Here is a 25,588-nt window from a genome sequence, read left to right on the forward strand (position 1 = left end):
GCGACGGCGGAGGGACGCAGGCCCATGTGGAGCGGCCGCGGGAGCGGGAGCAGGAGGCTGAGCCGCCCGCGCTGCCCGGGCCGAGGAGGGGGAGGCCGCAGCCGCACCGCCGGGCCCTGCACGCAGCCAGCGCGGACGCCGGCCAGGCCGCGGCCGCACCATGAAGGGGTGAGTGTGGGCCGTGACAGGGCCGCGCCGTCCGGGCCCGCTCCCCGCGCCGCCCGCGGGCGGCGCGGGGAGCGGGCCCGGACGGCGCGGCCCAGTCGCGGCGGGCATTTGCAAAGCGAAGGGAGAACGGACGCCGGTCGGTCCTTCGTGCTTGCCCGGCGACAGCGCAGGAGCGCCGCTGGGTCTGCGGGAGGAAGCTGCCGGCCGCGGAGGAGCGGTTTGGCAGGGCTATTGTGTGTAGCGTCCTCCCCAGCGCCTTTGGCGGCTCGGGTCTCGGAGCGTTTCTCCACGGTGCGACGCGGACGGGGTGAAAACGAGCTGCGTTTTGCGTCTGGTTTCTGTAGCGCGTTGCTTCGGGCTCGGCTTTTCGGCTTCTCGGCGGCTCTTGACAAGCGAGGGGTTTCAGGTGCGGGCGGCTGAAAGGCTTGCCTTCCCGCGGGGTGCGGGCCGTGTTTGAGCGGGGGACCCGAGGCCTTGGGAGCCGCGGTTCTGCTCTGGTGCCAGATGACCTGCCTGACCTTGCGCAGGTCGCTTTGGGAGAGGTTTTTCAGCGTTGATTAAATCGCCTAACGTTTATTAATTTCAGCCTCACCGGTGCTCCACAAAACGTGATCCTTCTGCTCCGTGCCTCAGTTTCTTCCTACGCACGAAGGAGGTTTTCCACAGCTGTTTTTCAAAAGAGCGTGAAACCAGTCCCCTTGAAACTGGGCTTATGCAACGCTGGGTATTATTATTCCAGTTTGGCAGCTTAAGGCAGGGTGAATGGAAGCTGAAGCACTTAAGCTTTTACTAAGAAATGGTAAGGGGTTTAGCTTATTAGCAATTGGGGTGAGGTCACACGACAAAACGGCTCGATAACAGGCACTTAGCTATTTCTTACAGCGTGGAAGCAGCTTCAGACATCGTGAGGGGCTGGCAGGTATCTGTAGAAAGAGGTTCAGTGATGATTGCAAACCCACTGACTCTCAGCTGACATTAAATAGGTGTGTTTGGGATATCGGGCGATCCTTTATTCACCTGCACCACCCTACGTGAAACAGGGCGCCCTGCCGCTTAGTCACCTCGTAACGAAGATGACGGAGTTTGCGAGAAGAGCAACAGCACCGATCAGCCAAGATGAAGCGGCAGGTGACGTGATCGTTGTTCAGCAGCGCTCCTGACGAAACCGGGTTTCCTTTTGTCCTCCGTCGACCGTTCTGCTGTTTTCACACAGCCCCGCTTTGGCTGTGCGTCAGTCGTGAGCTGAGGGACGGGGCTACCGGGCCCTGGTTGCACGAGGTGGAAGGTGGCCCAGGGCTGTCGGGCCGTGGCCGTCTCCTGGCAGGCTGCAGCCAGAGCTGTCCGCCGTGCTGCGGTGCTCCCCGAGGGGCTGAGCCCTGGCTTTGCTCGCGCTGCTCAGGAGTTCTTATTTCAGGGAGCTTTTCACTTTTTATAACTCTTTTTTTTTTTTTTTTTTTTTTTTTTAAATAAAAAGCTATGGAGGAAAAAAAAACCACCACACACCCCTCTTCTGCTTCCAGAGCACCAAACTTTATTTCTGTTACTTTACTTTCACGTACAGGCAGCTTTAACACTGATTCAACTTCAGAACTGATCCGTTTGGGTTCTGTACTTGCATATTTCCGCTTTTCTGGTACTTCTTCATCTCTTTGAAGAGCAGCATATTCCTCTCTTGTCAAAACACTGTTAGCAACATGCAGCGAGTTCTTGTGCAGAATCAAAAATCTTCATATTGAATCCCAGTGTTCTCTAAAAATTCAGATTGAGCAAATTGGCTGATAGAACGCAAATTGAAAAATAACCCAATTTAAATACAATGAGAGATTCAAAGGACTAGACGAAGATTTCGGAAGAAATATGTTAAATTACAGAGGCGTACTCTGGAACAAACCGAACAAGCTACAAAGATCGGAGAAGATCCTTAAATGAACAAATACTGTCAGAAGATAGGTCCAAAAATAAATCTAAAGCTTCAACTCCCAACATACAGAAACTAATGTGGTGTTTGAAGGGATCCGATCTGTCTTCAGTATTAAATCCAAAATTGTGGATCCGTTCTTTTCAACAAACTGACTCCATCTGAGAACTTTTTCTGGGAGTGTATGCGTTGCATAGTTACCCACACCACAAAGTGCAGAGATCGTTTTGGGAGCCCTAAGACCCATAACATCAGCTGTAATTATGAACAGTCTGCTTTGGCAGAGAAAGAATTAAAAAAGAAACTAGCAAGTTAACTGGTGTTCTGAAATTTCAGATCTAAAAGAGATTGCGTAGTCAACGCGCGTTGCTTGCAGCCCTCTTTCTTAGCTCTCTGAATTCGAAACAGCGCATAGCAATGTGTTAATGATGCGCAGGGGGCTGTAGTGTCTCTGTCATCAGGGTATTTGAGATTAGGTGACTTCTTTTACAGAGGACCTCTAATTTCAGAGATGGTGAAAGATTTTTTTGCTTTCTGAGCTGCTTAAAATTTTGTGGGTTTCCTCTTATTTGATGACTTAAACATCAGCTTCTGAACTGGTAATTGCTATTACCTCCCACCTGCTTTTGTGATACTTGGCTTTATGTTCACTCTATCCTCATCTTCTGAATGATTTTAATAGTTCAGAGACTGGTTATGTTTCCCTTTTTTTTTTTTTTTTTACGTGTGAGTTGAAAAACAGAGGCAATTCACTGTTCTGTCAGTGAACTTCATGATCCTCTAGAGATTCATTTCTTTTTTCATTTACTGTATTCCTAAATGTTGTTAGTGTTAGTTCTGGAATTTGAAAATCTGTTTTAGAACTGGATTTGCCTGAGGAAAAATAGCAGTGGGAGGGACTCGGGTTCTACTGTCTGTAGCAATTTGCCTGTTTTTGTAGAGCAGATGTAAATAATACTCCCTGCACTTCACTGCTTTCGCAGCGTTGATTCTCTTGTTGTTCGGTGTTTTTGTATTTTCATTACAGTTGTTATGCTACTGGTTTTAAGGAAAGAAAACAGAAAATCTTGCATGGATTCTTGAGCATTTGCTGGTTGCTGTCTGTGGCCTTCTGATGCCTTACAGTAAGGGAGCTCTCCTGACCTGTTTCAGTTCAGATGAAGCCTGTGAGAACAAGTCATCCAGCCCCTCCCTGCTGCCCTTACCTAAAAACCACGTTACACAGGGGGTGCGATGCAGGACAGGCGTGCTCCATCGTATGCGTGTACCTGCTATGGGACCGGGAGCGCCAGCTCACATACGGAGCACGTAGCGCGCGTTACAGGCAGGGCCTGGTGCCTGTGCTCCCGTGCATGTGTGTTATTTTGTCACATTGACCAAACCCCTCTCCCGTTTTGATGAGAAACACCTGTGGGATTGTCATGTGGCAGCATACATTTAGCCACGTGATGGAAAACTGATTGAAACAGGGAGCAGAGTGCCGTGTGTTACACCGCTGTCTTAGAAAGTAACGCGCACTGCTTTTCTGTAAGAAGCTTCTAGGAGACCGCCTCTAAACTCGCACGTGCTGCAGTTAAGTCTTGCGCTTTGTAGTTTTGTGACTTGCTGCGGAAGAACCCTTCAGACGAGATGCTGCACAAAAGGTAGCTGCTGCCACAGAGAACTTCGTAACTGAGAGGCTTTGCGGGCTAGTGCTATGCTGGCTGCCTTTGTAGAAGAGACGTCACAGCTGGGGAATACTGAGCATAACAGAAAAATAACAGTAGTGTATTTGAAGTACGGTGAGTAGTTACGGATAAGCTCTGATATCGCTGCTTGTTTTGCCTGGATTTGTGAAGTAAACGCTTCAAGGTCCTGACGCTGTGCGTGTTTCTCATGAGAACAGGGAGGTTTTTTTCTCTACTCTTCTGAGTTAGTATTACACAGTTCGTGCAGAACTGTTGATCTGTTTCCATTTGCAAGGCACAGTGCTAAGCTTAATGTATATGGGAGGAAGTTCCAAGTTTATGAGAGAACTGCTGAATTGTCATATGCACTGGAGGCAGGACAAAAGAGGTAATTGAGCTTGAAAGTCATTGTTTGGTTTTAGGATTTTTCTGAACCTAGAAATGTCAAAGTGTGAGCTATACTTTCTGCATTTAATTTCACGGATGGCAAGTTTAGACCTTGCCTATACGCATGCTTACAAATAGCTTAATGTCTTCTAAATTAAGTTTATAAAAACTTAATGCGGTTTATTATAGGTACTTTAACCTAATTTGTAACTCTAACCACTTTGAGTTTAATTCCATAACCAGATTAAGACACTCCATGAAGTAGGAAGGATTGGGAGGATAGGAAGGTGGCATAGGGATTGTAGCCATTTTATTGACGTGCTTTAGAACCCAGTCTTGGCTTTTGAGTGGTGTTCGACCATTCAGTTCTTTTTAGACGTATATGTGGCTTGTTGGTATATAGATGGGCTTGCTAGGTTGGGACGTTTCTTCTGTGAAAAATGTAGTATCTTTAGTTAGTCACCAAATGCCGCAGACTCTGCTGCCATCTCCTGAGGACAAGAGAAATGATGCATCCTCCTTTGCCACATTAAATCTCTTCTAAAATGGGGAATAATGGGTGATGGTTGAGCCAGAAAAATACTTTTATCCAAGTGGAAATGATTCAGAACTTGAAGAGCCTGCCCATTTGGCAAGCATTAGAAGTGTTCAGACCAATAATCTGAGAAGGCGCTAGGTATTTTTACCAGGAAGAGGAGGAGGAAAGGACAGGAGAAGCTGGATCTTTATATTTGTTTGGGAATTGATAAGAGAAGTGCAGTACCTCCTTGCATCCCTTCTGCTCTGAGGCAGGCAATGTCAGGGTTACTTTCTGCTCCCTGCTGAAAGAGGGGAAGGGAAGAAGTGACCTATATGGGAGTTTTAAAGCAGCAAAAGTTTGTCAGGAGGGAGATTTGAGGTGAGGAAGCGGGGCGGGGGAAGAGAGAAGCAGTCTATGCATAGAAGAATTGCTGGAGACTCTTGGACTTGAAGACCTGAGAGCAGAGAAGCACGGCATTGAGATGGGGTAACTGTATTTGTGTCAAAGCATATTGAATTAAGTCATTATGGCAAGGAAATGAAATGAGGCTTTACCGAAAATAGAGCCAAAACCATTTCCACAACACTGTCACTAGGTGACTACGATTAAGATACTTGAATTTTCCTGGGGGCAGAGTAATTTTTTTTTTTTTTTAAATGGATTGAAAATATCGTGCTGCATGGTAAGATCCTGATGCATGAAGTGCTTCCTGAGCTCACTTGGCTTTCCTCCTCCCTCTCCTCGTTCTTTTCCAGGCTCCATGTGATTTTTGGCCATTAGCAGGCTAGAATCTCCATCCCTGAAAAAGTTTCCCATTTCCACCATCTGACCATTGTATTTTTCTTCTCTTGAGACTATGGGGTGAGACCCAGAGCAGCAATTTAAGGCTTGTGAAGGTTTTCTCTACATGGCGCTTGGAATTTCTTGTCAGCAAAGATCACAAATGAGGTTGAAAATTGCAGCTAAAGGAGATCTGTTTATTTTTTAATAAGTAGCTCTTTAGCACAAATTTTCATTTGCGGACAATTCATTCTTATTCAAAACTGGGAAAAGGAAAGGGGGGAAAAATAGCTTTTTGTGCTTGATAATTTAGGTGCTTGCAGTGATTGTTGCCTTAGAAGTATTTGAAGGTAGGCGCATAAAACTGGTAGCGTGTTCTGTTAATTTTTCGCCGCGTGTTCTTTATATAATGCATGATTTGAACACCTCAAAAAACCACCAACCTGGGACTGAAATGCGAGGTATAAGCAGGAGACCCATAATGACCTGCCATTTTTTCTTTGCTAATCTAATGGACACGAGCATTTGGAAAGAAAGGTGTTTCAGTGACTTATAGAAATATATAGTTTGTGTGAGGCAGATAAATGCCTTTCTCCTGATACGTCAATTCTATAGTTTGTTACCTAACATAAGTACAAGAAGTGCCTTTGAGCTATACAGATTTATGTAAATAAGGCACTTTGTGAACCTAGCATCACTTCTATCTTGAATCTGAAGGTAAGCCTCTGTTCTCACCTGAGGATCATCAGGTACTTTGTGAACATTAATTAGCAAAGGTTCATGATCACCTGGGAGGCAAGTAAGGGTTATAATTGTTATACCCAGCAACACTGAGGGTAGGGAAAGGGGCAGTAACTGGTCAGATGTCTCAGAGTATCTGTAATGGAGACACAAAACTAATTTTGAGCCAAGTTGTTTCAAACTGGTGAAGTACTTCTGCTTTGCGATCGTGGTTCAAAATCTGAATGTTTTTGTGAGCTTACTTGACTAGTAAGGAAAAGTGGTTAGACCAGCAACGGAGAGTTAGGATTTCTGGCAGCTCTATCTGCTGTATGATTGCAGGCAAGTTGTTTCCTCTTTCACCTGACTTTGATGCACCTGGGGTAGGCAGATACAATATCTGAGCCTTTACCTCCTGAGGTGCTCTGAAGCAGCAAAGTGTTACAGGCTACTGAGCGATGTGTGTATGGCTGCTTTTCTGTTCTAGACCAGCTACATTTATTTCCGATATTTTTGGAGTTTGGGAATCCTGTCAGCTGGGCATGGTGATTCCTGCTCTTTGTATCCAACTGCAGAATGAGATAGCTTTAATTTTCTTGGGAAAGTTTGTTTTTATTTGACGCTTGTTGAAATGACCTCACTGTCTCCCCCTTGCACTTGCATAATCAAACAGTTGAGATGCTTCACGATTGTACTGCTACTGTAGCTTTAGGGTTGTCTTTTTTTTTTTTTTGAGATCAGAGTTGAGTCTAGGTTTGAGGTCTAGTACAACTCTTGAAGAACAGGTTTCAGCTGGGAAAATGGTGAGGCTATTATAGCATAACTTTGCTTCTTGCATGTGAAGACTGGCCAGTCTTTTGTACAATGGTCAGGTTTTCTAGCTTGAAGCAGAGTGAATTATCCAAATATAATGAAGAAACTTTGACTGTAATGTGCTGTGTATCTTTTTGTTATAAAGGAGAGAGGCAAGGAGGGTCTGAAGTATGTCTTGGGGAATTAGGAGGCGTGCCAGTGAAACCTATTCACACAGAGATCCATTTGAATCACAAGTCTTGAGTGAAGTCTTCTGTTAATTCTGATTCTAAAATTGCTTAGCTTTCTTCTGTAAGTCACTGTGGCCTCCTACAATCCAGCACACAGCTGGGGTAACTTCCAGCAGGGTATCAGGTGTCATGCAAATCCATGTTTTCAGTAGTAAGTGGGGCTAAAGAAGATCAGGGGGGCTCAGAAGCAAATTGGTAAGACTTTTTGCATGCTAGGCTTGTACTTAGCCTTCTGGTTTTCTGACAAGTGAAGCAGAGTAGATTTACAGCCCACAGATCTTCTAGATAATTGAAAACATACTGCTCTGCCCACAAGAACTAGACTAACTTGTGTGCCTAGCAAGACAGCTCATCTGTTGTTGTTTGGTTTTTTTTTTTTGAAAACACAACAAAACAACAAAAAAAAACCAAACAAAAAAAAACCCCAACCCCAAAACCCTAGAGAGGCTCTTTTGGCTTTGGAGCTGAATCTATGCAAAGCCACACCCTTCAGGTCTATAGCTTTCATAGCTCTGGTTTGGTTTTATTTTATGAGTGGATTATCCTGTCTAGACTCCTGCTTTGACTTGGAAGCCAAAATAGAAGCAATAAAGCTAGTTGGCCGCTTAGTGGGTGACAAACCTTCCCTGAAGTCCTCTAATCTGTTAGGGCCTTTTTCTCCCCCGTGCTCCCTCTCCTGACTGTTTGACGATACCTCAGTGAGTTTTGCGAGCTGCAGATGCAGCTCTGCTAAATTTAGCATGCCAGATGCCTTCAGTAAGCCTGAGCCCAGCTATCAGTTACACCGAGATCTGTTTCAGTCAGGCACATCCCTCTGGGGAGAGACTTGCACTACTTAAAGTTGAATGAGACTGAGATTCTTGCAGCATTAAGAAGCTCGGAATTCCCCCTTTTTCTCCCTGATGTTGGTTCTAAACTAGCGTTCAGCACTTGCTATTCCCTGGGACTGAATTTGTGTTTCCTCTTGAACTGTAACTCTGGAAATTGGCTTTGTCTTGAGCTATCACTCTGTATAGCCGTTCTCCTTCGGTATATGTTGAGAGGCAAAAGGCAGCCTTAGCTCAGGCAAACACTAATGTCTCGTTTAGCCTGTGTTACTTCCACCGGTATAAATTTAAGACGTTAGAGGAAAAATCACAGCCCTGTAGCAGGCTGCAGATAGAGGAATGCAGCTGCAGTAGGACGAATGGGATTGCAGTTGGTCCTACACAAAGCGCAAGGTTTTTTTCTAGCAAGCGCTTGAAGGATCCTAGGCCACTAGCACGCAAGAGCAGGGGCATTAATACTGATGTTCTGGGTACGTATCCAGTTTCAGTAACGGCTGCATGTCACCTCATTAACGTCGCACTTCCACTGGGATTTCATGGATCACTCTTCACTTCCACTCTTGCATTGCTAGGCAGTGTCGCTGTGCGCTTTCAACGGACAGCGGCCCTACGCACCGGAAACCCGTTCCCTTCGCTAGCAAAGTCTCGGTGCGATTCTTCCTCAGTAACTTGAGTCGCGGTACGTTGCAGTTGGGAGAAATGCAAACATAGTCCGAGGATATGTCAGGAAAATGGTTCCGGTAGAGACAGGAAAAACTTCACTGCCGTTGTAGAAGGCAATAGTAAGTACTTGGGGTACTGTAAGCAGTTTTGGTTAGCCATGTTTAAGGAAAATTAACTTTAATCTAAAGGAATGGAAAGAAGACCTAGTATGACAATAGTAGGAATTAAGAGCCAGTCTTAAAGGAGGAGGCCAGGAGCTTGGCTTTAGTTACAAGAAGGGAAAGTATAAAGAGGTCATGGTAGCTCTCTGAAAAAGCATGTGGGATAGGGTGCCTTGTGCCCATCAGCTACTGAAGCTAATGAGCAACGAGAGGCAGCGTATGGGTAGAACCTGAGTACATTTAGAATGGCAATTGGAAGAAAGCCTGACTATGAGGATAACGGTAGCTTGGGAGCAGCCTGATGTTTAAGTGGCTTCAGAGGGCTGGTATTCCATCTAGGAAAGGGTATGGCTTTGTAGAGCGCTGTAGCAATAAGAGGCCTGACATTAAGTCCTTAGGTGCAAAGTGCATGTTGTTGGGTAAATGATAAGGTGTAGTACAAAATCATCTAGGCGCTGAATGATCCCTGTGCTCCTCTTGCACAGTACTTCCAGGTTAAACTGGGGTAGGCTGGCACTTCTGCGCAAGAACCGGCAGGTTCTGCCTCTGGCAAATTTTTTTTCTTCTTTATACTGGCAGAAGACTTGTGTGGCGAACCCAGTTGGGGAACTGATGTGGGTTAAAACGAAATTTTTTTTTTTTTTTCTTTTGGCTAGGTTAGTTTTAATTGGGGTTGGTTCACCACATTGTGGCACAAATGTTTGTGCCAGCAAGATGATGGAAAAGAGTGGCTTGGGGACGGCAAGACTGCTGCTTTCGGCAGCAGTGCCAGCTCTCCCGTGTTTTCACTCGAGGCCCTAGTGGCACTTTTGCCGCGCTGTCCTCGGGCAAAGTGATGAACTCGCATGACGTGTGTCTTCCTTTCCTTGTCCTCATTTAGTTTACTTATTAAATGTTTTTGTGTGTAATAGATGTGGTGCTGACTTAATCAGCTAGTGCTATACATTAAAGTAATCTATGGTTTGAGTATGTACTATTTAAACAGACCTATTTAGCATATTGATTTATGCTTCCTGCAGCGTTTCTCAAACTTTTTTCATATTATCCCCCAGGATAAATTACTGGCCCTGGTGCAACTCTCGAGGAAACAGCTAGTGACAGAGCACAGGAGGCAGGCAGAAGGAGATGGCAGGAGGCAGCGAGGAATGTGGCAAGTGGTGAGAGAGAGGGGGGGGGAGCCCAAGGGCTTCAGGAGATCTGTCAACAGCACCTATAGCCACCTACTACCGGAACTTGTTTCTCTGGCCTGATGCCAGCCTCAGAGGTGATGTCTTGGCTCAGCAGCTATGAGCAGCCTTAGACTCTCCTTCCACACTTATTTATTTATTCCCTGTCTGAAACCTTCTTGGTGAAGGTCCGTCTTCTGGCCATGGTCCCTTTTTCAGCCGTCTTGTTCTGGCTGCCCTGACAACATATCTTTGTCCTGTTGCACTGTCATCATAAATATTCCATAGTGACTGTGTTATTTCTTGCTTCAATAGTAACTAATTAATTTTAAAATAATATTAGAAAACATACGACCTGGTAATAGTCAATGTTGGAGATTTTTGCTCAAGTATAAAGAGGGACTCGCTCTATAACAACTTTGCTGTGAGTTCATTGTAAAAGTTCATGCTAGTGTTACTGATGTACTGAAGCTGGGATCTACTGAGAGAAAAAAGTATCACCGAGGTTAATATACTATTAAATCTTTTGGACAAGAGGTCTAGGCTTTCAAGGGACTGAGTGACTGTGAGGTTTGTCTCTTCCCTTGCTGACCTCCTACTCTGCAGCTCATCTGATCTACCTGGGCGGTTGAGACCTGCTCCCTTTGGTTTCCACTCTGATGCAGACTGCAGCAAAAGAGGCTGCTGGGTCTTCTCTTTGCTCCTAGTATGAGGTTATTCAGGTTCTCTGCTCCAGCAAAACTCTCTCCCAGACACAAATACACCTGGGAACACTTTGTGAGAAAAGGTAGCAGCACTGCTGGCAGGGATGAGAGAAGGGTGTGACTTGCCTTCTGTGTGCCTGAAGAAGCCCTGCCATGCTAGGCTGAACAGCTGTGCTAAGCTGGGCATAAAACAAGTACTACAGTTACGCCACCATCTACTAACTTTACTATCATTTGATAGCATGCCTGTTTACAACGGGATTACTTCTGTGGTGTGAGATCATCCTTACTAGCTCAGTACTTACTTTACATTGGAATATATTCAAAGGGGCTTGCACAAGTGGTGATACATGAAGAAAGGAATTGAGAGCAAAAATAATCTAGAAGATGGAAAAGGCTGAGAAACAAAGGGCTGGTAGTGGTAGAAGTCATGGAAAAGAGATACTGCAGACTATTTCAGCACAATATAGTGGTTTATAGCTAGAAACTTTAGAAATGTATCCCATTGCTGTTGCTTGTAGTATGCCTGGGTATCTTGACACGGATGAGATGCAAGAATGTGGAGACTGTTGCTTCTTCTGTCATTCTCGGTCACTGTTGGAGAACGTGCTGTCTGGTTCTAGTGAGACGTCTCCCAAGAGATTGCTGTACAATTGGGCAGAGCTCAGGGACAAACTACTACAAAAAGGATTTGTGGCTTAGCAGTTGCCCTTGCAGCGAGGGGGGGAAAAAGATCGATCGACTCGCTCAGTGCGGTAGGGGGAAGATGAAGAGCTGCCTGGAACCATTGGCAAGCACCCATGCTGGCATGAGATGCTTGACATCAGAGGGCTTTTCAGTCTCTTTGGCAAATGTGTGATGAAAGGTTAAGCTTTGGAGTCAGCAAAGTTCAATATGTAAATGCCATCCATTAATTCTAAGTAGTTAGAATAATTAACTGGAGCATATTAATCTGGTAGAGAATTACAAAATCGTCAACAGTCCTTTAGTTAATGCTAGGTGGTTCTCTGAAAGGTAAGCCCTACTTACAAATTGTTTAGCTTCTTCAGGGAGACTGTCTGATCTGTCGTACCAGAGAGGGGGCAGTGGTGATCCTCGATACCTTTGCAGAACTGAAGACTCTCTTCTTTGCTGTAAAAGAAAAGGAGAAAGCGGGTGTGAGGGCAAGTTATGCTTCTTGAAGTAAATGTTAAAGGCTCCATTCCTGTAGCTTTCTCTGATAGTTGTGCAGGCTGCAGTACCATGCCTAGAAAGCATTGTATATTTATCACCCATCATTGGTAGCGACAACTAAAACGGATGTGATATCTGGAGTACTAATCGTTTAAGGGTTGTGCTGTATAACCAAGGTCAGTTAATAAAGCAGAGACAGATTATTCTCTGCACTGTTTGGTACGGTTCTTGAAGAAAAAGGTGGTTGGTTATGACCTCTTCCTCGTTTCACTGTATTATGTAAGTTAGTCTGGGCTGTTGTGTCCTAGGCATCAACTTACCTGAAAAAACAAGCTGCCTAGGCACAAGAGGCAATGGGGGTGGAAAGCAGCTACTGCACAATACTAGAATGAAGCTTGAAGCCTGGCGTACAGGGATCTTAGAAAGCTGCCTTTTTGAAAACAGAATTTGACTTTTTTTAAGAAGACAAACAGTGTCTTTACCAATGTTTTGGCAGAAAATTATCTGGTTGCCTGTATGTATTTGGTAAAACAGGGCTGAGATGAACCTAGAATTGTGTGTGTTTCTAACCCAACATGCATTGGCTTTGTACCTGCCTACGTAATCTGGTGACCATTTGGGAAAACACTTTTATTATCTTGGTTTTTTATTTTTCATTCTTGTAGTCCTCCTTAAAACTGTCTACCTGCACCCAAGAAATTGGCTTGGGGAATATGAACACCTAACACCTTTTTTTTCAATTTGCTTCTGCATATGTAGTGTTTCTGTCAGGAAGTTAGTCTTAGAAAAGGGAGAAGCTTGGTCTGTTTCTTTTCAGTGTAATTCGGTGCAGTACTGGTGTTTTAAGTTTGTGATCCTGCTCTCAGCCAGCAGGAAGAATGACTTCAGCGGTGATGATAATAGATGCAGATATCACCTTGACAGTGGCATGCTTGCATACTCACAGGCTTATTATGAGTTTGCTGCACACGGTATTGTTGCTTTCTAGAGACAGATGTCCAGTAATGACTTAGTTTTTGTCTAAGCATAAGCTTTATATTGATTGGTGGTAAAATTAGGGCTGTCTTTGAAGTATGGTTAAGGACTTCATTTTCTTGGTCTCTATGCTAGCCACCTGTCCCTCCCATCTTTTTCTTTTCTCCCCCCCCCGCCACTGTGATCTTGATGATCAGTGAGGAAATTAATGGGAGAAAGTTAAAGCTAATACTCCTACAGAGATTTGTGTTCTCCTTTCTCCCACCCCATAAAACCACATGTATACTATGGTATGTCGGTGTTAAGCGTGGCCCACAAAACTTCTGACTGTATCATACCGACTGAAATTGGGTTTGGGAGTTAAATCAGCCACCAACAGAAGACTTAATTGTATGGGTTGAACACTGCAGTTCAAATATGTATTGAACTGACTATTAGGTGGGACAGTTCTCTAAGCATAAAAAAGTAATTAATTTTTGGTGTCCTTAAAAATTTTGCAGTGTGTCAGATGTTAAGCATATTTTGATTTGTTCCAGTAGCCGGATCGAGCTGGGAGATGTGACGCCACACAACATTAAGCAGCTGAAGAGGCTAAACCAGGTCATTTTTCCTGTCAGCTACAATGACAAGTTCTACAAGGATGTACTGGAGGTTGGCGAACTAGCCAAATTAGGTACAAATGTTCTTGCCAGTCATTGTGGGCTATGGTGGCAGAAGTGCTCATCATTGCTATCCATAATGGTTTTGAATAGCAGATCCTTCTATTTTGTTGTTTTAGATAATGAAAAATAACTGTTTGGGAACCTCAAAAAGCCACAGTCCCAGCCTCGGAGGCTTTGTGTTCTAAATAGATTCCATTTTACTGGGAATAGGCACGTTTTCTGTTACAGCAGAAAACTCGAGAGATGTGTGCTGCCAGCTTACCTCCTGCCGTCATTGCTGGTTGGTTTGAACTGCAGTAAGCCAACCACCGTGTCAGAGCACCATTGGGAGCTTCATTCGCAGTGTTAGCCACAGTCCATGATTTTATCTGGATGGGAGAACTAGCAAGAGGGACGGAAGGAAGATAGAGGGCATAAATGCAGGAGCTGTATGTACGGTTTGAGACTTGTGACTGATAACACTTTGTTTCCCTCCCTGGCAGCCTATTTCAATGATATTGCAGTGGGAGCAGTGTGCTGTAGGGTGGATCATTCCCAGAACCAGAAGAGACTGTACATCATGACGCTTGGATGCCTGGCACCCTACCGAAGGCTAGGAATAGGTAAGGAGGAGCTGCTTTAGTATCCGAGGCATCAAAAAACCAGATTGCTCTGCAGCCTTCTAAATGCTCTTCCAGAGTTTTAACCGAGACAGTGCGCTTTCAGACCGCTGATTTCTTTGGAAGGGACTTTGGGGAAAGAGTATGATTTATCGTGTGCTCTCTTTTCCTGCCTTTCAGAAATGAACTTTTTGTAGAACTTCCTAATTCAGGATTTCAGATTATTTTAATCTTGATCACGTTATCATACTGTGATGTAAATACTCTGTTTCTACGGATGTGAAAATTGATGCACAGAGATATGAAATAATTTGTCAGAGGTATGCAGCCAGTACGCAAGTCATGTATAAGTAGAACACAACATTCCTTCATTGGTTTTACTAGGCCTTTATTAGAAAAACTTAACCAATACTCTAACTGCTTTATACATTGTTTTGACCATATTTTGAGGTGAGTTTGAGACCTTGAAGCTAGTATTTTAAATGAGCTGCTTTATATGTATGCTTCTGGGCTGTTGGGTTGTTTTTTTCTCCAAAGAAACAATGAATTAAATTTTGTGAGCGGTCAGATAGTGAAATACTTATACACCATGTTTTATTTGCCTTTCCTAGTTCTCACAAGCTCTGTCATTTTAGCCTGCCTCTCTTCAAGAAAGCGCTTACCTAAGTACAGACTTGACTGTGCACTTCTGGTTTTCTTAAGTATCTCTTTACCTTTTGGCAGGAACTAAAATGTTGAATCATGTCTTAAACATCTGTGAAAAAGATGGCACTTTTGACAACATCTATCTGTAAGTAAATGAGTTACACTCATGCATTTTTGGAGAGGTGATAGAGGCATATATGGGAGCAAAGGGAGGGAGATTCAAGAGCGTTTTTAGTCTGTATTTCAGTGGGGTCACGGGACATCTTGTCAGTACTAGCAAGAAAGCTAGGGGTCATATTCTGGGCTGCTTGTGCGATGCTGAGAAAACCACAAGCTTGCTTGCTTGCTTTAGAAGGGCTTCTGCAACTGTACTGAATTTGAAAGTAGTTTAGTTACAAAATGGTGTTCTATAGCAGAATTACACTGTATGACTTAAAAAAAATTCTTCCACAAGAATTTTTTTTACAGTGTCATCCTCAGAATGGAAAATACTGCAAGCCTTGCATGCAGTTTTGATATATTTGCTGTCTGTCTGATGTGGCAGTACTGTGTTATGTTAGAACACCAGATCAGAGGTGCTTGCAAGCACTTTAGGTTCTCATTCAGTAAGGCCCACCTGCTTGTTCCCGCTCTTGCGCTGTGTCAGGTCAGCTGTTTGTGCAGTGACACAGTAAACGAAGTCAAGACCTGACCCAGCTGGGGAAGCTGTTCTCGGTTTTGTTTCTGGGTGTCATTTTTGGTTTTAGTGTGGGGTTTTGGGTTTGGTTTTTTTTTCCCCCCTCCTTTAAGTCAACTGCGTGTCTACATAAGCACTTGGCATGATGCAGGCATGAGAACAAGCACTGGGGTAAAGGACAGGGCTGCTTAAAAGAGCACCGCCATCCTAATAGGTCCCCATGGAAATAGAGCCTGAAATCCATAGATGCCAAAGCTTTGCTTCCCCTTCGCTGTTGGCTGCACACTTCTGCTTCTTCCTGTGCATTGGTGTCTGTGTGAATGCCAGGTGAGCTGATGCGGTTTTTGGCCAGATCGCTTCTCTGAGCCAGCTTCTTCCTTGTCCATCACTGCTTGCTTACACCAGTACAAGCACGGTGCGCTGGTAGGGAGAGTCCTGCAGCAGGTACGGCTTGGAGGGACTCATGCTGCCACAGAACTGCACCCTAAACTCTTGCCAGGACTGTTGAAGGTGCTTAATGAGGAGTGTTTCGTACACTGATATCGCTATAAATGGAGAGACCTCCTCAAGCTTAGTCCACCTCTGCCAAGGAGATGCAGTCTTCCAAGGCCTCTACTGTTGTAGCTTTGTGCCATCTCCGTAAGAGGAACGGGTGCTTTAAAGAGGAGTTCGAGTAAAGCTGCTTTTGGCGTGTATTCCTGCTCTCCTGCCTCAGGAGAAGTGGTAACGACGTCTCTCTCAGATGCCCGCTAGTTGGCACAGGCTTTCCTTTTTGCTTTTGCACTGTGTGCTCAGTGAAGGAACCGAGGGCTGTTTTTAATGCAAAAACCAAATCCTTCGTAATCCTTCTTTCCGCTTCCCACAGTAGGTTTCTGGGATGGCAATAAATAGCCCCCAAAGTTGGGCATAACAAAGTTCTTTTAGTGGCTCATCGATTTTATTACTATGTCTGTTGCTTGTGCATCTTCTATCTGAACATATCATGCAGCTTAGCACCAATCTGATATCTGTGGCTAAATTTGTCATTACTATGAAGTTTCCTTTTAGCTATTTGGTGTTTATTGAGCTTAACGCTAAGATCTTTTGTTTTGTTCTGCTGTTGCTTCCAGAGTTGCTTTGGTTCTATGGTTATGCAGCATGTTGTCAGGACAAAGCGATTCATGAGCTTGTGCAGTGTCTGCTGAATTTTGGGAGTGTTTAACGAATGCCTTTTGCTGAGCCAAACTCTTTTTTTTTTTAATAGAACTTGTGCAAATAAATGTCCTAGTCGCTTAGAATGAAGAGCTGATGGCTGTTTGTTCTGGAGGGCTTGAAACTCTTGAAACCTACTAGCAAGATCTGTAAAACTCTGGGGGAGATAGATAAAACGGGAAAGGACTTTGTAAGTCCACAGGGCTTCTTTGTGCCGCCATAGCTTTTTTGTGAGGAGAGAGGGGTAGTTAGGAGTGAGCAAAGAGTTAAAATCGTATCAAACACCATTGCCAGTTTTGTGTTGCGGTGTGCAGGGATCCTCGCTCAGACAACTGTGTTGGTCACTACAGGCAGTTAAAATTGGCTCTACGGTGAAACTTTGTTATGTATTTCCACAAAATATCTGTCACTTCCAGAGTAAGAAAAATCAAAATCACGGAGCTAGTAATGCTTCAGGGTCTCTCTGCTATTTGTGTTCCTTAAAAGAGCTTTACTGAGGGGGAAACACTTGCTGCTTCTCAGAATGATGGCCACAGGCCATCCAGGAGCTGTGTGTTAGCTCAGGATTGATTTGGGAAGACCAGAATTTCCAGTCCTGAACTTACACCATCGTTCCTGTCTGTGTAGCTCCTTTTCTTACCTTGTCTTTGACCGTTCTGAGTGTGGAGGCAGAATACCGTACCGCAGAAAGTGCTGATACCTGTCTCTCTGTCCTCCTTTCTGTCCCAGGCATGTCCAGATCAGCAATGAGTCCGCAATTGACTTCTACAGAAAGTTTGGCTTTGAGATCATCGAGACGAAGAAAAACTACTACAAGAGGATAGAGCCCGCAGATGCTCACGTGCTGCAGAAAAACCTCAAAGCCCCTTGTCTTGGCCAGAACGCAGATGTGCAGAAGACCGACAACTGAACAAAACCCCAACGAACACTTTCTTGCACTTGCTTGTCGCCAAATAAGGAAAGAGAGGCCTCTTGATTTTTTTTTTTTAAAAACTCCACCCCTTCATCCTCTTAATTTTTTTTTTCTTGACCTCTCTCCAACAAAATGTAATGCTTCTTCCAAGGATTGTCCAGTCATGTTTGGGTTTGTTTTTTTTTTTTTTTTTTTGAGCTCTCCTTTCTGGTTTTTTTTGTTTGTTTTGGGTTTTTGGTTTTTCTTTTTTTTTTTGGGGGTGGGAAAAGGTGTGCAGATCTCTTTAAGTTTGAGGTGTGGAGGGCTTGAGCAGGTTATCCTGATGACAAGTTTCCTTCAGAATTATCTCTTTCAGTAAGCAGAATGTAAATCCAATGGGAGGAAAAAGGAAAAGTGGTATCTTGTCCTTTGACTCCGACATTATTGTGTTTTTTATAACCTACAGGGTACTTTACTCCTCCCCAACCTTTGAATGTTACTTCAGTACTTCCCACTCTTCCTCTTAATTCCCCCCGCCTCGAAAAAGTATGTTTAGTTCTTCCCAGTATTTTTGAGTATGGCTTTTTCCTCCATCTTTTGCTGAGAAGGGCGGGCTACTTTACCATACCTTTTCACTCTGCCTGGGCTGATCTTTTTGAATGCTTTTTTTAAAAACTCCTCACCCAAGCTGGTGCTACACTTCTTAACTGACTGAGAGGAGGGTTTAGAGTGGTCTTTGTTTTTTCTTTTTTTCATTTACCCAACTCCCAGCAGACTTCTGCCAGAGTAAGAGCTAGATCTGGTGTTGGCAAGAGTAACCTTGTAAAAATATGAATCCTGAGGCAAGACCCTTGCTTTAAAAGTGGGTGAAATGCTGTAGGGCTCATTGAGAGTTAGTTTTATCTGTGTTGTTGGGATGGGAGAAGTGACTGTGACCACCTAACCGGCTTTGATCGCGTAAGGCAAGCACCTGTCTCCAGATAAATTTGCTACAGCTACTAAGTCTGTGGTGACAAATCTGAGATGAGGCGAGGGCTGAGGAAACCCGGCAGCGATGCTGAGAAGGCAAACGCGAATCTGACCCTAATCACATAGCTTTGCGGCGTCTCCTGGATGTGCTTGGGATTGGCTTGGCTTGCTGTGTTTATGTGCTCCTTCGGGAGGAGGTGGTTAAGAACTGCACAGTTTGCTCCTTTGAAGATTCTTTTTTCCTTTCCCTGTTCAGTGGTAATAACGCAGTTCTCCTCTCGTGAGAGGCTGTTCATGGAGCACCGGAAAAAAGCGGCATATATTAGAGCATTTTATGGGTTTGGAAAATAGGCTGACTGGCTTCTTCCTAGTACTGTAACCTCAAAGCTACAGTAAACTCTACTAAGCTCTGCTTTGCATCCTTTCATGCTTCATTTGCGTGAATATCAGTGCTCCTTTCTATGCACTGCTGCCAGCGATTTTATGTATGCCAATACAAATACCAACTTGAGCTTGGACTCTTCTCCAAGCACCTGGGAAAGTGCACTGAGCTGAGACAACACCAACCTGCCCCATTCCCCACGTAGATATTGAACTGCATTCCTTTCCTGTTTGTTTTTTAAAGTTTAAATCTGCGTCTTGAATTCATCTGCTTTGAAATCCTCCAACCTATAGTGCGCATTGCAGCATACATCTGGTTAGTAGGTGCTGTCCAGTCATTCGAGGGTGACTTGGGAACCAAGGATTTCAAGATGGGACTTGTGGTGAGGCAAGGGACGGCATCCCTCGTTGCACATTATGCGGTCTTTGATACCGGAGGGGTGACTATACAAGCTGCTCCAGAATTACTCCTCCTTTCCCAGAGGCGTGTAGTGTTTGTTGGAGTGCCTCGTGCTGGAAAACGGCTACTCTGTTTGCCGGGTTTGCACTAACTGAGTCTCGGGGAGCGGCAGATCGCTAACGACAAAAGGCCCTCTGCACGGCCTGAGCACCTGGGTTTGCAACACTCGGTGGCAGACTCGGGCTAGAAAATTGCAAACGGCTTCCTTGGCCAGAAGCAGCCTAGTTTTGACAAAAGCTTATTTTTAGTACTGCTAGGACCTGCTTGCACTGGTTACGTTGGCAGTTCCAGCATCTTTCTAGAAGGGGGTGTATCGAAGCACAATTAGCTTGTCATATGCCAGCATAGTTTCCCTGGCCATCTGTAGACCAAACCAAGAGAAGTGTGTAGAGGGAGAGATACAGTATTGTATTTGAGGATGTTTGTGCAGCACAGCTGTAACTCAGACCATAGCTGCCTCTGGTGCCAAGCAAAGTGCTCTTCATTCTTCTAGAACTAAATGGTAAGTGTTTGGGTTGGGTAGATGGGTGTGGGGATATGAACTCTTAGGATTTGCTGTTGTCGTAGGCTTCCACAAATCGGTGTGTTTCACAGACAGTTTTCCTTCAGGTTTAAAAGTACGAGTCTGATGTCTGAACTTACTTGGATTAACCTCCGTTTCTGTCTTTTTGCTTTGGGCTGCCATCATTCTATGAATGTATCCCTGAAAACAATTCTTAAAGCTCCTATTCAACAGCAAACCTGCCTCATTGTAACTTCTGATAAAATGTTTTGTAGGAGGTGGAAGAGAGAATAACCACAAATACAAGACTCCTTTTCCCAGGCTGTTAATCCTGGAAAACGGTTGTTGGATCTTGAACACAAGGTTTAATCTAAATCTCATAGAAAGCTGTGTTCCCTGTACATGGATAAGGGCGAGTGAAGGTCAGTAGTTCTGAATGACAAACAGTTGTATTTTATTAGTATATCAGCGGTGTGGAGTGTGGGAGGAGAACGCTGTATCTCAATGCTGTTACCCAGAGACACTGAAACTGTGTGAAGTAGGGGCTTACTGCAGAGACCTTCAGTTACTTTGTTTGTTGCTGCAGCAGGACCTCCTTTTAGCTTGAAAACAGCAGCTTATGAACAACTAGATTTTTTTAAAAGTTGGGAGTTTCAGTGCAGGGCGCGGGGGGGGGAAACCACACCAGCACTTCCTGTTCTGGATGAAGATCTAGCAAGAAAAATGTATGCGACTAACAGCTTTAGAGTGTAAATTGTGTATATACGAGGTATTCCTGAATCTCTGCAACTGGTTTTGTCATACATCGGTTGAAGTATGAAGATATTATCTACAAAAAGACTCCTAATAGAGGAAACCATGGTACAGGTATCCCTCATTTTTGGGAGGGGGAAGGGAGAGATTTTATTTTGTGTATACAGAAACTGGCTGAGTTTACATGATGCAGCTAATGGTTAAACCTGCCAACTAAATCAGACATACTGTTAAAATTGAAACAAACTTATGTGATATTTCGTTAATTCTTGATGGTGCCCTGTGTCTAGTAAAAATTTGATCCCCCAAATTGTTTTATTTTCCCCCATGCTGTAATCCAGGGTCAGCTGCTATGCACAAAGTCTGTGTTTTGTAAAGTGTTTGCTGACTTGGATGTTTCTTTTGAATCTGCAACTGCTTCCTGATTAATTTGGCTAAGACCACCCCTGGTCTCTCGAGTTAAGATTTAGTCAAAGGTATGCTGTATGCAGTTTACAGATGCATTCTCAATGCTACAAGTTAAGTTGCAGGGGGAGCAAATTCTTTACAATAAGATGGTCCATTTTTAATCTATACCATTGCCCTTGTTGTACATCAGGAGCATGTTTTTGTTTTTCTCAAACTCTTTAGAAATACCGTTCAGAATAAACGTGCACTATTTGAGTTACGTCATTTACGACTTGTCATGTGCATTTTTTTTCAGTCCAGCTGTTTCCCTCTGAAATCAGATACAGAATATTCCTCAGATGCTTCATGAACCATGTAACTCAGAAGATTTCTAACATGAATTGTGAGTTGGGCTGCTGTGATGAATGCCATGGGTGTCTGACAGCTGAGGAGAGTGTGGTCTGTTTGTTTGTTTTCCCTGAAGTTAGGAGCCTTTTCTCAGAAATCCTCTGCCTTGTGGGGTGGGGGGAAGGAGAGGAAGAGGAACTGTCCTGGAATATTTTTGCATTGACTAGTGAGCAGTCTTGAAACAAACAGACCAGGCATCAAGATCTCTGGTTTGGGCTTTATAGGTTAAATATTTTAAAGTATTCAAATTAATTGCTAGCTATTGCAAATCTGGACAACAATCTTTGAAAAACTATGGTCTGTACCTGTAAAAGTAACTGGTCTTAAGATGCAGCGAGTGCTCTTCCATACTGACCTTTCTCAGAAAGGTATCTAAGTAAACACTCATCTCTCTTCTTAACTATTCCCGTCTCTTCTGTTTTGTCTGTAGTTTCTTTCTGCTCCTCTCCTGCTTTGAAGTGCCATTTATGAAGTGATAAAGTTGCACTCCGGTACGGTTTCTGGGGAAAAAGAAATGTTACCCCAATTATTCTGTAGCACATTCTATATTCTGTTCATATAAATATTCTATCTGCTTATTTAAGTTCCTCTGGAAACTGCTTTATCAGTAGGTGGAGCCACTGCATTCATTAGGATAACAGGCAAAAGCAGAGCTCAGACTCTGAAACTTGGCTGTGGTCTTGAGCTGCTGCTACCAGCTGTCTCCCCTGACCTCTGCTGGAGATGGACTGGGGTTGGGAGCGCAGCCTTCATCGCTCTGGTCTCACCAGCAGCTGCAGAAGCTGGAAAACTTTTGCTGGAGCTGTTCTCTAGACCACTCGGCTTTTATTGATCTCCCCCGTGTTTCTTTCCTTCTCCACCCTCATCCCAGTCACCGCTCTAACAGCCTGTACGCTTTTAGACAACTCGGTTACTCCTTTACAGGGAAACTAGCAGATACCCCGATTGTCTGTGTTGTCCTTTCCCAAAGCGTTGCTGGTTCTGCAGGCAGTTCCATTCCCCTCACCGTATTCAAAACGTGGGTATGTATGGGGTCCTTGTAATAACTTACGGTGTTATGGTAGTTAAGTTATGGTAACTTTTAGTTACAACCGTGTGCTTTTTCTGTTACTGAGGTGATTAGTTAAAGAACAGTCACAATGCCAGGATCTAATAAGTGAGTGGTAAGTCAAGTCATTCACTTCAGATGAAAAACTGGGATTGTTGTTTTTTCCTCAGGGTGTACATCACCCTGTTTACCTGTGCGGGATATAACTCGCTGTTACAGTGCCCAGTCACTCAGCATTAGAAGGTTCACTTGTCGTTCCTCGTTCTTATTACCTCGACTAACCTCCAGCAAATTTTCACCTCACTCTACTTCCTTTTTTAAAATACTGTTGAGGAGCACAGACCCCAGCGCAAATCATCTTCGACTCCACTGCTGACCTCCCACTAGCGTGAAAACTGATCTTTTATTCCATACCCTGCGATTTCTGTCTTTTAATCAGTTGTCTGTCCCTGTGTGGATGCTATCCTCTGATCCTGTAGTAGCTTAGACTACTTAAGAGCTTTTTGGACAGGGATCTTTTATTCGAAGTCCTTTTGAATAGCTACCAAACCAATCTTTCAGCTGAGCCCTGTAATCTGTTTCTGGCAATATTACTTTTCTTCCCATGGGCGTTCTCCAAATCTGTGCAACCCATCTAGTTCAGATGGTTTGTATGGGACGTGAGATTGTGGCTCACTGTTGCCTTATCTCCTTTTCTCTTGTCCCTAAAGAGGCACCAGTTATACCCGATGATGGAAAGGTTACCTTATCCTTCTCTTTTTATCCTGCCTTCTTTCCTCCTCCCCAGTGCTTTAGTATGGTAAAAGCATTCAGTTTTACTACCATTTTGCCTAAAGTCTTTGTGGCAACACCATCTCAAACTCTCTAGGCTGCTAAGTGAGTTGCCAGCTTGCTTTTTCGCTCGCTTTCCTGTACGTGGCCCATAGCCACTCCTGCACCTGGGGAAAGGTGGACTGGCCTGTCTTCTGATCGCCTTTCTATCAGCTGCTGTATCACATCACACAGACGTAGGCTGTTACCGGTCACTAAAGCATTGAATCCAAACCTGCACTACAGCCAAGCGTTACGCCTTCTTTCCAAAAAATGCACTCAAGTTGTTCTATTTAAAGTAAAGCTGCAGAAACTCTTGCTTTTAACCTGTCACACCAACAGCAAATCATCTCATCTCGTCAATGTAAAGCTTTTCTAAATATTTGTGCAAAACCTGTTCGGTTTGGGGTTTTTTTAAGCTATCTTGCCATATAATTGCTAGTCTATATTCCCTACCAGAAACAGGTGACTGATGCTCAATAATTTCCTGTTATATATGATTTCACCAGTGGGGTTTTGTCTGCTGCTGGATTTTTGCTACTGTATTCCAGGTATCTAACACTGTACTGGTATTCTGAAGATTTTTGAGCTCAAACACTCCAGGGCACAGTGGGGTGGCAAAAGGTAAACTTGGGTTTGCTGCTTTGGACAGAGGGTGCCGTTTTAGTGAAAATCTTCACTGAAAAAGCACGCTACCCTTTACAAGAGGGGAAAAAAAAAAAAAAGTAACTCAGTTTATATTGGAATAAATCAACATAGCACAGGTATTTCAGATTTAATTTGTCCTCCAGTTTGGTTGCGTCACATCAGAACTAAAAAATATGAAAACTGGAAAAGTGCATTTACATTTAGACTTTGCATTGTAAAGTTGCTATTTACAGCGACTTTAGAATTTCTCTTCAAATACAGCTAGGGCCTTAAATTTCTTCACAGCTGGCAAATGGGTCTTCCACTTAATGTCAGCTGCAAGATTATTTTTCAAGCAGCAGCAATTCAAAATGGTTTGGTTTTTTTTTTTTTTTCATCTCATTGCTACTATGACTCATTTCAGCAGCAGCAAAGTTCTTGGACACTGCTTCAGAAACTCGTCCCTGCTCTGCATTAGATAATATTTTAGGAGGGTATATGGACACAAGATGCTTTCTGGGGAAAAAGGCATCTACGTTTTCCATAAAGCCTAAACATCACGGCTCTGCCTTTTTAGGTTGTCCCAGAGAGAAGAGGCTTTGCAACTCCAATGTCACCTACAGGTGAGCAAAGGTACAAAGTGCTTGTAAAATGCATTTAAAAAGAGTTCCAGAAAGGAACTGTTGCAGAACATCTGTGGAAGGAAAGGACTGAGGCTCCAGGTGGGAAGCGACCTTGCTATGACTACTAATTGACTTGGAGAGGTGTCAGCAGGAAGCACAAACTCAGGTAGCAGGGAATTGTTAATGATTCGGAGTCCCTAATTTAGTGGAAGAAACACGGCTTTTTGTAAGCTCTGATTTCATTCCCGAGGAAGATGGATGAGGGGGCTTACCCCTGGACCTAAACGTAAGCACAGTGTCTCATAAAGCTCGTATTGAAACAACTGATTATGTTAAAGAATCAATAATAGCAAAGAAGTACCAGTCACAGGAGTTGGTTGGGCCCCTACTAAACAGCCAGCTGCTATTTCTGACTTGGAAAACCTTTAGCCAGCTGCCTTTTTTTTGTTGTTTGTTTGTTTGTTTGTTTTTAAAAATCTCAATTCCTTCCCAGAACACTGATTGCAGGGGAAGCAGGGCAGTATTTCAGTGTATAAATGTTGTTATGAGTGAGGCCTGTCCAGCTAAAAGGGAGATAGGCTTCGTTCGGGTGATTCTCGGCACCCGCGCAGCTGAATTCAACGTTCAGCCTTCACCAACGGCCGCTTCGTAGCGTTTTCTTTTTTATTCTGACAGAAAAATACTTTATATCTGGGAAAAAAATACTATGTACGCGGTTATTTTGTTACCTGCCGGCTCTGGAGGGTCCCGCTGGCTGCTCCGCGGGCGGCCTCTCGCCGGCCGGGCAAGAGGCGGCTGAAGCCGGCGCTGAGGTAACGGCGGCCGCTCTCTCTTTAAGAGCTTCCGCCCGCCTCTCGCCCCGCCGCGCTCCCCGTCCCGCCCTTCTCATTGGTCGGCTGAGGTGCCGGTCTCCGGCGGTTCCTGTTTCGGCCACCTTAACTTGTTGACGGTTCGCACGCCAGTCTCAACCTCTCTGGCCTTCGATTGGGCCACCCCGCTAATGTTTCTGGTGGCGATTGGCCTCCGCCGGCTCCGCCCCGCCCAGTTGGGGCGAGCAACGCCTTCCCCGTCCCGCCCTTCTTG

The 25,588-nt window shown here is 44.3% G+C and overlaps 2 protein-coding genes and 1 long non-coding RNA gene across 8 annotated transcripts in view; 2 read left to right on the forward strand and 1 right to left on the reverse strand.

Moving 5' to 3' along the window:
• On the forward strand, window positions 1–21,274 carry NAA50 (N-alpha-acetyltransferase 50, NatE catalytic subunit). 4 transcript variants are annotated; one of them, XM_087756579.1, is made up of 5 exons: window positions 1–168; window positions 13,409–13,545; window positions 14,017–14,136; window positions 14,857–14,923; window positions 17,375–21,274. In XM_087756579.1, exons 1-5 carry the CDS (start codon window positions 161–163, stop codon window positions 17,553–17,555), a joined length of 513 nt encoding a protein of 170 aa, XP_087612705.1. In that variant the 5' UTR covers window positions 1–160; the 3' UTR covers window positions 17,556–21,274. The 4 variants fall into 4 exon arrangements, with proteins under 4 accessions (XP_087612705.1, XP_087612706.1, XP_087612707.1 ...); XM_087756580.1 differs by having other exon boundaries at window positions 13,412–13,545; XM_087756581.1 differs by lacking the exon at window positions 1–168 and adding an exon at window positions 4,307–5,146.
• LOC148055608 (uncharacterized) lies at window positions 1,688–25,459 on the reverse strand. Of its 3 annotated transcripts, none has more exons than XR_015704600.1 (5): window positions 25,234–25,459; window positions 21,753–21,897; window positions 13,797–13,915; window positions 11,754–11,855; window positions 1,688–1,917 (listed from the first exon to the last, which is right to left on the reverse strand). It is a non-coding gene; the product is annotated as an uncharacterized LOC148055608 (long non-coding RNA). The 3 variants fall into 3 exon arrangements; XR_015704599.1 differs by having other exon boundaries at window positions 21,703–21,897; XR_015704598.1 differs by lacking the exon at window positions 13,797–13,915.
• USF3 (upstream transcription factor family member 3) overlaps window positions 24,488–25,588 on the forward strand; it is a 36,089-nt gene continuing 34,988 nt past the window's right edge. The window contains exon 1 of the mRNA XM_087756564.1: window positions 24,488–24,505. The gene's annotated coding sequence lies outside the window, so the exon portion shown is untranslated. The remainder of the gene's footprint in view (window positions 24,506–25,588) is intronic.

Source organism: Nipponia nippon, unplaced genomic scaffold, assembly GCF_047370975.1.
Source record: "Nipponia nippon isolate SJK-2023a ecotype South Korea unplaced genomic scaffold, ASM4737097v1 scaffold_2, whole genome shotgun sequence".
In the NCBI taxonomy this organism is placed as follows: Eukaryota; Metazoa; Chordata; class Aves; order Pelecaniformes; family Threskiornithidae; genus Nipponia; species Nipponia nippon.